Source organism: Brassica rapa, chromosome A04 (assembly GCF_000309985.2).
Source record: "Brassica rapa cultivar Chiifu-401-42 chromosome A04, CAAS_Brap_v3.01, whole genome shotgun sequence".
Lineage (NCBI taxonomy): Eukaryota > Viridiplantae > Streptophyta > Magnoliopsida > Brassicales > Brassicaceae > Brassica > Brassica rapa.
This window is the reverse complement of record NC_024798.2, coordinates 18,537,327-18,548,079: the sequence shown is the minus strand read 5'-3', so window position 1 is coordinate 18,548,079 and position 10,753 is coordinate 18,537,327. Positions and strand designations below refer to the sequence as shown.

At 35.3% G+C, this 10,753-nt stretch overlaps 1 protein-coding gene and 1 pseudogene across 2 annotated transcripts; both read right to left on the bottom strand.

Annotated features, from left to right (window-relative positions):
* Positions 1–2,424: 2,424 nt before the first annotated feature.
* LOC103865544 lies at positions 2,425–4,084 on the bottom strand. 2 transcript variants are annotated; one of them, XM_009143342.3, is made up of 4 exons: positions 3,386–4,084; positions 3,071–3,181; positions 2,911–2,991; positions 2,425–2,799 (listed from the first exon to the last, which is right to left on the bottom strand). In XM_009143342.3, the coding sequence occupies exons 1-4, from the start codon at positions 3,680–3,682 to the stop codon at positions 2,716–2,718; spliced, it is 573 nt and encodes a 190-aa protein (XP_009141590.1). In that variant the 5' UTR covers positions 3,683–4,084; the 3' UTR covers positions 2,425–2,715. The 2 variants fall into 2 exon arrangements, with proteins under 2 accessions (XP_009141590.1, XP_009141591.1); XM_009143343.3 differs by having other exon boundaries at positions 2,425–2,790; positions 3,386–3,979.
* A 3,982-nt stretch (positions 4,085–8,066) lies between these two features.
* On the bottom strand, positions 8,067–9,706 carry LOC103865542 (annotated as a pseudogene).
* Positions 9,707–10,753: the final 1,047 nt, after the last annotated feature.

The following is a 10,753-nucleotide window of genomic DNA, read 5'->3' as shown; positions in this document are numbered from 1 at the left end:
ATTAGGCAATATTATTATGAAAGTACTTTTTAAGAAAAATACTTTATTAACAAACAATATAACGGAAAAATTGTAATACAATAGCTTTTGGATACAAATTTGGGATTAACTCGTATCTACGGATACTAAATAAGTAAATAGTCTACATCTATCTTATTAAAACTCAAGTATAAAATTGGAGTGTTTGGAGACTTGAATAGGACTATTAAAAAATTTGGAGTGTTTGGAAACATGGATTGCAGTCTTTTAAAAAAAAATTATTTTTGTTTGAAAACAAGGATAGTAATATTAAGAAAAAAAATAATGGGCTTATGTTTTTTTAAAAAATTGAAAGTTATCTAGGCCACTTTTAAAATATACCAAAATGGGTCAATCTAATTGCCTAAATTTTTTTTTCTAAACTAACCATAAAACAAAATTTAAACTTTATATACATATTTCAAATCAAAATAATAATTCAAATTTGATTTATATCAAAAATTGATTCAAAAATATATATATATATATATATATATATTCAAAAATGGATTTTTACTAAACTATTTTTCAATAACCATTATAAAAAAATATTGTCAATATATATAATAAAAATATAATACAAAGCCCAATTTGAAATACCAACTCAAATTATGGTTTTTATATTTCATATTAAGTTTTAAAAGTATAATCTATGTAATTATTTATATGATGGTATGTATAAAATACTATTAATTATATGATTACTTATATGATGGTACATATAAAATACGATTAATTATATGATGATAAAATACGATATATAATAATGACTAGGGATGGGCTTTTGGGTACCCATACGGGTTTGGTTCTGATCGGTTTGTATTTCGGGTTTTCGGGGTCAAAGATTTCAGCCTTATTAGAATATTTCTAAATTTTGGTTTGAGTTCGATTTGGATCTTTGCGGGTTTGGTTTGGGTTTGGATAACTAATTTAAATTATTTTTAAAGTCTTAAATCATTATATATTTTAAATTTCTCAAAATGTATAAATAAAATAATATATTACGTATAAATTTGAATAACATATGTCATAATACTTAAGCTTAACATATCAATTGGCTTGATTTAAAATTTTGGATACGGAATCAATAATTATTTTAAGTATTTTTGGTGATTTGAGTATACTTTAACTATTTCAGATATTTACTTTTGACTATCTATATATATTTTCAAGTATTTAAACCAATTTAAAAGTATCATTTTGATGTTTTATATACGTTAAATCTTAAAATAATTAATATATATAAGTATATAAATCTATTTTTAGATAAATTCAGATACTCAAATACTTCGGTTCGGATCAGATTCGGTTCTCTAAATAACAAAATTTTGAATAATTAGAATATTTAATCAATTTATGTTCGGGTTTGGTACTATATTTTTGGATCGGTATCGGTTATGTTTCTCGAATTCATTTTTCCAAATCCTAATAATTACATGAAAAACAAATATCAACATATTTTTCAAAATATACACCCGCGCGCCTGCGCGGGTCAAAATCTAGTTCAACTTATAGCAAAAAACTATAGATCTGTAAGAAATGATCATGGCCTAGTTAACCTCTTTTGGAAATTATTATTGACTAGACCAATTGTAGCCCAAACTATATAGACGGTCTATTGACTCTAATTTATTGGATAGTCCATGCATAAAACATTGATAAACATATAGAATCCATTCATCCTCGACGTTTAATTTTGGTCCACATTTCAAATCATGATATCTTCGAGACTTAATGCTGTATAAGATCATTTGTGAGCTATCTGTCTTACCAAGAAAAGTTTCAAAATGATTTGGGTTTCTTACCATCTCATGGTACCTTTATACTTAATTTGTTCTCAAGTAAGTCGAAATGTTTTGAAGTTTAAATGAAAAAATATTCAGTGAAAAGTTCGTCTAGAAGAGAGAATCTTGCCATCAACGTAGCAGCCAAATTGCCAATAAATTAGAGGCGGCCAAAGCATAAGGTCATGATATTCGTTCAGAATCCTAAGAACTAAGGTGCCTGTAATAACAATGTGATATAAAACAAAATCATACTTTTTCTTAATGTGGTGGCAACTCAACATAAATGTTAAGAACCACTATATATTTATGAAATGATCTCGTCTCAAAATTTCCATGGTTATATAAATTATAAGTTTATAACCTTAGATGGTGGCTGAGAGATGCAAATTGTAAATAGACTATGTCTTTATTTTCAAGCGTGGGGTTTATACTCAACTGAAATGAAACATGATAGTTTCTAATCCTTTTGATTGAGAATAATACATTTTTAGCTTAGTGACAATAGTAATCCAGGAGTTCTCACCTAAACAACTATGAGGCCGTTCCGACAGCTTTAGATTCAAAAGCGCACGCGAGATACACTTGTCTTTTGCAAAAATAGTTAAAACAATTCGACAAATTCAAAAAAACAAATTACTGAGAAGCAAGAACACAAAGAAACATAATTTCACTGTGACGAGTTTCAGTATCCTAAATAATCTCCCATTTCACACTCCCTAACTTGGTTAATCAAAAAATAAGACAACCCACAAATTTTACAAACCAACCCCCAGAGATTTTTCAAGCCTAACAAAATAAAAATAACCCACAATCACACACGTTACAAAATGCAAAAAAAAATGTAAAAACTAGGTACATCACACAAAGAAACCAAGCCGATCCTAAACCCAATTAGTATCATGAACCACATTCACACGGTTTCTTCAATGCTCTTGCTCAGCTCCTCCAGCTTCTTCATCCTCAACTTCTCGCTTTCTCCTACCAACTGTTCCATCTCCCCAAGGAAGAAAACCAAACACCATTTATGTATAACATGCGATAAAATTAAAAAAAAATCTGCAAAATTAGGAATCTAAACATGAGAGAGAGAGAGCTCAGAACTAACCTCCATGAGTTTGGTGATCAGCTGCACTTTCTCCCTGTTCTTCTCGTTGAATGTATCAAGTGCTTCCTTGTATTCCCTTTCCTGTTTCATCCACAAATGCATAGTTAAAGTTTCTGGCTTTAAAGATCAAATCACTTTGGTGTGTTTTGTGTTTGTGTACCTTCTTTTGAACGGTGGAACCTAAAGGTTTGAGTTCTTTGTTAACACTATCAATCTTCTTACGAACCACAGAGACTTCCTTCCTCATAGGATCTGCCATAGACTCAATCTCCTGCATTATAAGACCCACAACATAAAGTAACCATCTTTACATTAACCCCATCAAAACCAAACTGTTCATGTCCAAAAAGTCAAAACTTTGACCAATCCTAGATCTTGAAAACAGAGCACAACAGAACAGAGGAAACAGAGTATCCAAATCTCTAAAGAAACGTAAAAGGAGAAAACTTTCTCTAGCGAGAGAGTAGAAACTAACCTCGCGAAGGGTTGAGAGTCGTCGGGTTTCTTCCTCGACCCGACCCAACTGAGCCTGGATCCGTTCACGAACCTCCGCCCTCCTCTTCTCGATCTCATCCTCTTTAGCTCTAAACGCAGAGAGAGCAGAGCGAGTCATCTCCTCGTCTTCTCTCGACATGTGGCTGCTGAAACTCAAGCTTCCCGTGTGCAACACCATCTCGCTTCTCTGCGTCTGCGGCTGAGGTTGAGGAGGAGGAAGCTCCGTCGTTGCGGCGGCGGCGGCTCCGGTTGAAGCTCCGGCGTTGGTCTGAGTCATCTTCGGTTTCTCCTTGGTGTGCTTCTTCCTTAACCCAAAGCAGGAGCTCGAATCCTCGGTGGAGTTACGGTGGGGCTCTTCGGGTAACCCTATTGTCGCTGACTCGAAGAAGAAGGCTTGTGTTGTGTTTTAATGGCGGAGGGAGGCGTGTCTGGATTGTAAGTGGTCTTTGTGTAAAGGTGTGTTTCTGTGTGTTTGGTTTTAAATGATTAAGCACAGCGTTTAATTGCATTATTAACCTAATCTTATACTTAATCATGTTATTAGTCGTCTTACGACCGTTTTTTAAGGAATCGAGTTATTCTCTTGTTAAACATTTTTAATTAAATGGAATTGAAATACCATCTGTAGGAAACAAGAGGGTTGCCTCATTCATGCCTGTAAAGCAAAAGCAGGAATGTGCCAATGCATAAAATAAGAATTATACTAAATTGTTGATGGTATTTTGGAGGGAATACAATTTTGGTATTTGCACTTGTTTATTAAAATAAGCAAAGCCAACGAAATGACCTAATCATATATGTCAAGTGACAACCATGTCCGACCAATCATCTGTGGAACTTTTAGTGTATTTTTTTTTAGCATACCTGTAGTTTATAGTATAATCAAATGTAAAATATTCTCTTGATACCACCAGAAACCAAAATATCTTTAAATCGAATTCTAGTCGAATCACTTTTATTTGGATTAAACAATAAACGTCATAGCTGTACATACAAAGCAAGCACGACTCATCAAATCCTCTTAAGCTTTTTATAAAATAACTTCAACTACTTTCCATCTCATCAAAACAAAAACTACATGTTTATTAATCTAAGGCTGAAGAAAACCAAAAAAACATAGTTTCAATTAAAAACAAAAATTAGTATTGAGATGCACAATATACCATTAATGCATGTTATTCTAAATACATCCCCTATATAGGCTGCTTCTGAACTTCCGCAATATTAACAAAAAAAGAATATTTTTTTTTTTTTTGCTGAAATTTTAAATTGATTATCAACAAAGAAAAAAATTACAGGCCACTAAGGTTTATGCTTTCAATCATGAACACCATCAATAAAAGAAACTGGAAATAACTGGGTCCTTAGACTAGGTGGTTCGAAGGAATCAGCGCTGCATCATATCAGTATAGAAAGATGGCCGTCGGTGTCGTAGTGATGATATCCTGTTCTTGATGGTCTTATCAATTACACGAACTAGATGATTTGCACTCTGGGGTTGCCCTTGATGCCTTCTGCTGTTTCTCTCCCTCCATAGGCTATAGATGGTAGTCTGGAAAACAAGTTTCAGGAGACAAGTATCTATCTCCTTACGTGGAGTTGAAAGAAGGGATGCTATGGTGATAGACCAGTCAGGGTTCACCCTAGACCCCAAAAGGTAACCGACCAGATCAATCCAAACAGTAAAAGAGTAGGGACACGCGAAGAACAGATGATCTCTGGTCTCGTCCGGTTCCCCACACAAAAGACACGCCTGGTAGCAACCCCACGCTCTACTCCTAGCTCCCGTAGATAATCTATCCTTGAGTGCTAGCCAAGTAATAAAAGAGAACCTAGGGATGGCCTGTGGAAACCATACAATCTTGCTCCAAGGAACAGTAGGGTGCGTGACCCTAATCTGCTGTCATGTTTGCAAACTAGAGAAACATGGTTTATAATCATCTACCCCATGGCGCCATACGTAACGATCATCGCCTGCAGAATCCACCGGGGCCGAAACTGACGTGATGGTAGCTATCATCGCCCGTAGGTGACAGCCACGACATCGACGAAAGTTTCATTGTCCAGCAGACGCCGCACTTGAGACCGTTGCATAACGAGGGATACCAAGAACTCTTGTACCTGAGTCACCAGTAATATCAATTAAACGTCCCACAGTGGACCAATTATCAAACCAAAACAGGGTGGAATTTCCATTTCCAATCTCAGACCGAATGAACATAGCTGCCTCGTCGCGGAGCTTCAGCAGCTTGCGCCAGATCCAGGAGCCTGCATACTTGCCGCTTACGTCCCAGAAACTATGCGATCGCAGTAAGTAAACTTTCGTCCATGCTACCCATAATGATCCCGAATCTGTGAGGAGTCTCCATATCAAGCTTAAAGCAAATACCCGTGACGTATCCCGCAAGCGTCGAATGCCTAAACCACCCTCTTCTTTAGGCTTACAAACGTCCACCCAAGCAACTTTTGTCTTCGTATGCGTATTCGGTGAGCCTGACCAAAGAAACGCACCACACAACCCTTCTATTGTATCCAAGCAACGCTGCGGGAGACGAAATACTGAGCACCAGAAATTCATGATACTACCAATGACTGTTTTCACAAGTTGAAGCCGGCCAGCATAGGAAAGAGAGCGGCTGGACCAGGATAGGAGACGCGTACGGATTTGATCGATCAGAGGCTCGTAGTCAGCTCGAGTCATTGTTTTTGTGGTGAGAGGGAGTCCTAGGTATCTCACTGGAAGCGACTCCGTAGGGATGCCAAGACTCTGAACTTCATCTTTGAACTGTTGACTGATTCGGCCAGCCATGAAAATAGATGATTTTGCAGGGTTTATCACCAGGCCGGAGATGTTTCCAAACTCAGAGAGAACCTCAAAAACCCCCTTTAGTGATGAAGCCTCACCATCAGTGAAGATCATTAAATCATCCGCAAAGCTTAAATGCGTTAAGTTGACCTCACTACAAGAAGGGTGGAACCCGATACTTCCTGATTGAGCAGCCTTGTTCAGCATACGTGAAAGCACATTGATCACTATGACAAAGAAATAGGGGGAGAGAGCACACCCTTGTCTCAGTCCTCGCTCACTACCAAAAAATCCCTCCAGCTCACCATTCACAGATACAGAGAATGCAGCAGTGTCCAACCTTTGCTCCATCCAAAAAAAGAATATTTTCTCCAACCTTTGCTCCATTTTTGTCCTACAAGGCATTGATATTTGTTTTTATAGCTAATAATTGGTATCCAAATCATTGAGAATTTTTGGTCTCGTGTCCTGCCATTGACTTGAACATAATTGCGTCCAAAGACTTCAATCCATTGCCTGTCAATTATAAATATATTTTCATTCTACACGTAGTAACACTACACGTTAGCTTATCGAAATATTCCAAACAAAATATTGATGGAGCATGCTATTTTCGAATTGAGAAAATTGTAAGTAAATATAATGCATAACTAAACAATCGATCTCAAATTACGTAATTATAAAAAGAGAAAAAAGAGTAAAATCACATCATAATAGTCTAGTGGTTTTTACTGAACAAAGAGTTGTCATGTTGGTTGAGACATAAATCGATTTTCTTTCGGTGCGAAATTGCTAGCTCTTCATGTGGTTAGGTGGATCTCTAACTTCTGCGTAGAATAACCGGGCTTGCCTGTCATCGGTGGATAGGCTTCCATGACATTTTTGGGTTTCGGTCCGCGGACATCTTTGGTTAAAGAAAGAAAAAAAGAGAAAAATAAGTCAACGAAAAATGGAAAATAGGCCACCAAGGATGGAAGTGTGGACATGATTCGGCTTAAGAATATGTCCACTAATTGAGTGTTAATGGGTCTTTACAATGATAGCTAAAAGCATTTGTTGGGCCCTAACAAAGGTTATATTGGGTTCAAGGAGATAAATATTTGTTTGGTTTATGATTTAAACGCCATGGACAAGAAACTTTTGTTGCGTCAGTGTCGTATAGAAAACTCTTATAACAAGCCCATCAAATGGATGACACATTTGTATTTATACCTGTTAAGTGAGAACATTCTGATGACAGTATCTCGAAATCCTATATACTATCCAGGGCCGTCTCAAATTAATTTTAAACCCTGTTCAAAAAATTATTAATCGTATATTTTATCAAGTTATTTTCAAATTTATTAATTTTATCTGATTTTTTAATTATAAATTATAAATTTAGTATTATATCTAAAAATTTAAAATTGTTTTTTACTATAATTTATCTATATATTTTAAGAAAATTCTTAAACTTTTTATTTTTATATTTTGGACCTTGTTCGACCGCTACACTTGCACGTGCTGTTAGACGGTCCTGGTACTATGCTAGTTTAGATTGCTGCATCCCATCTTGGTTAAGTAATTTTCACATCATTTATGCGAAAACACTTGCTCTTATCTACCTATGTGTGAAGGCAATGAAAACTTTCTCGCTTGGTTTGGTTCCATTTGATATTGAGATGAACAAATAATTTGTACCTACGTGACTATGTGTATGTATTTATCGATAACGTTTAATAGGAAATAAGTTGTATAGTTAGCTGGACACTAATATTAAATTCATTCTAAGCTACATTGAAACTTAAATAAGATAAATTTGTTTGTTTGCATGGGGAAGACGACGTTATATAAAACATACGTAATATTCATGAAAGGTGCTGTGAAGATTTGTGTAAGAATGACAACTTTTTAACATACAAGTATGCAATAATTTATAAATAAAAACACACCCACAAATTTCAAATTTTTACAAAAGAAGAAAGAAGATACATCATAATTCACACAATGAACCAAGACCCAAGTAAGTTCTTGATTGATCTTTGTCATGCATGTGTGTTGTGATATTCTAAATGCTCTTGCTCAGGTCTTCAAGCTTCTTCAACCTCAGATTCTCGCTTTCTCCAGCCAACTATTTTAAAAAGACCATTAAAGCAAAAATAGACAAACAAATAACTTAGATAAAAGCAAGAAACTAACCTCCATGAGTTTTGTGATCAGCTGAATTTTCTCCAAGTTTTTCTCGTTGAATGCATCAACTGCTTCTTTGTATTCCCTTTGCTGTTTCATCCCATTACAAAACAAAACAAAAATTTCATGGGGCTTTAGGGTTTATAGTTTGTTGTTAAGCTGAAGTGAAACTGAACTTATCTTAAACGAATAATTGGTATTCACCTTCTTTTGAACAGAGTAACTTAATGGTTTGAGCTCTTTGTAAACGCTATCAATCTTCTTGCGGACAATCAAAACTTCCTTCCTCATGGGATCAGCAAGAGATTCAAGCTCCTGTACAAAACACACCCTCATCATTCATCACACAACATGACGACACAAGTTGGTTCATAACGTCAAATTTTATATTTAAGAAAAAATAAAGAAACCTCGCGGATTGTGGCAAGGCGGCGAGTTTCTTCTTCGACACGACCCAGCTGAGCCTGGACACGTTCACGAACCTCCAGCTTCCTCTTCTCGATCTCACTCTCTTTATCTCTAAACGCTGAAAGCGCAGTACGAGTCATCTCCTCGTCTTCCTTTGACAAACAGCTGCTCGTGCTCAGGCTCCTATTAAAACATTATTATTTCGTTGTTCAAAGGAGGCTCTGCCATTGCGATGGCTCCTGCTCCGTCTCCGCCGTTGGTTTGAGACTGAGTCATCTTCACCTTCTCTTTGTGAGTGATACTATTTGTTTTGATGATTTCGCTTTGGTACATCCAAGTCTTTCAGGACGTATTATAAATTTATAATGGCCGAGCCAGCTATGGGGGTGTGATTGCTTGTTAATTGTTAGTTGTTAGAGTGAATCATTATTTTGTTGTGGAAAAAATGAATCATTATTTAATGAGACTATTTGCCTTCTATATTTACTTATTTAGTATATACTAGAAAAGAAAACAAATCATTATTAAATAGGATGGATGATTGGATAGGCCAGAATCTATATATATAAAAATATGTTCGGCTCTCTCCTGTGATGCCACGTCATCAAGTCATGCGTTATAGGAACGACACGTGTCCCATTTTATATTTGGGGCCAAAATAAAACAAAAGGCTGGCATGGGTAATTGAACTCATCACCTCCAACACAAGTAATTTCTCTTAGAACCATTAGGTTAAAGTCACTTTTTATAAATATGTGGTCGCGAAAATACTTATTATCGTGTTGGCTGGAAGCTCATGCTTTTTCTGCTTGTGGCCAGGGCCGGCGCTGAACTGACGTCAAGATGAAGATCGTGAAGTTAAAAACTTTGCTCCAAACATTTTTGCAATGTTTCCAATCTTTATAACTTGATGCATATAATATATATCAAAATACATTTGATGTACACGCTTTTATTAGTTTTGCTTTTAAAAGAAGGTATTTGCAGTTGTAAATGTTTTGTGCCAGTGAAGTAATGGTTGAAAAACCTCTATACATATATTATTTTAAAATAACACTCAACTTCTATATATAGTTAATACATATGTCCGTGTTATATTCTAGACTAAATATTTTCTCTTTTAAAAATATACAAAACAGTTTTTTAGTCAAGCAAATGTTGTAGAGCAAGTATGCATTATACAAAATAATATATATTTAAAATTCATGCCCAAAAAACATAAAAGCTGATATAGGCCTCTTTCTGACACATGCACACTCCACTATGAATAAGAATTAAAAAAAAACAGTATTGTCATCAAACTTTATCACAAATCCACATTTGTACATCTATAATTATGAGTTGGACAATTAGTTAATTTGATACAATACCAAAGCAAGAATAATCGAAAGACAACTATACCACTGCATACTAATAAGCAACACATAACAGATAACCAAATTCTTGAATCTTAAAACAAATTTCAACTCGAATATTTAGTGAATATCAAATTAACTAATATCCTGCCCGTAGGGCGGGCCGACCCTAGTTAATTTTATAAAAAAAAAACTCTCGTGATTTCTCTTTAGTATATAAGATTTACGATTAAGATTAATATTAATATTTGTTTCAGACTTTCAGTTAAGACGAAAGGTATATGAAAAATCCATATGGGAAACAAAAATGATGTTGTAGAACTTGATTAAATAAGATTTGTAACATGTTCTCCTCTCATGGTATGGCATGGCATGGCATCGTGTCGCATATCTTTTGGTTATAAAAAGACGATGTAAAATTAAGCCGAATGAACTTTTATTTAGCTTTTTCTTCTAAAAGAACGTTTAAGAAGAAAAACTGAATTTAGTAAGATTCTCTCTCTAAATATTCTCTCTCTCAATATTCTCTCTATCTCGAGCTTCCTCTGTGATCTCCGGTGATCGACTCCGGTGGCTTCTCTAGCACCGGAGTCGGTCGATCCTTTCGTTT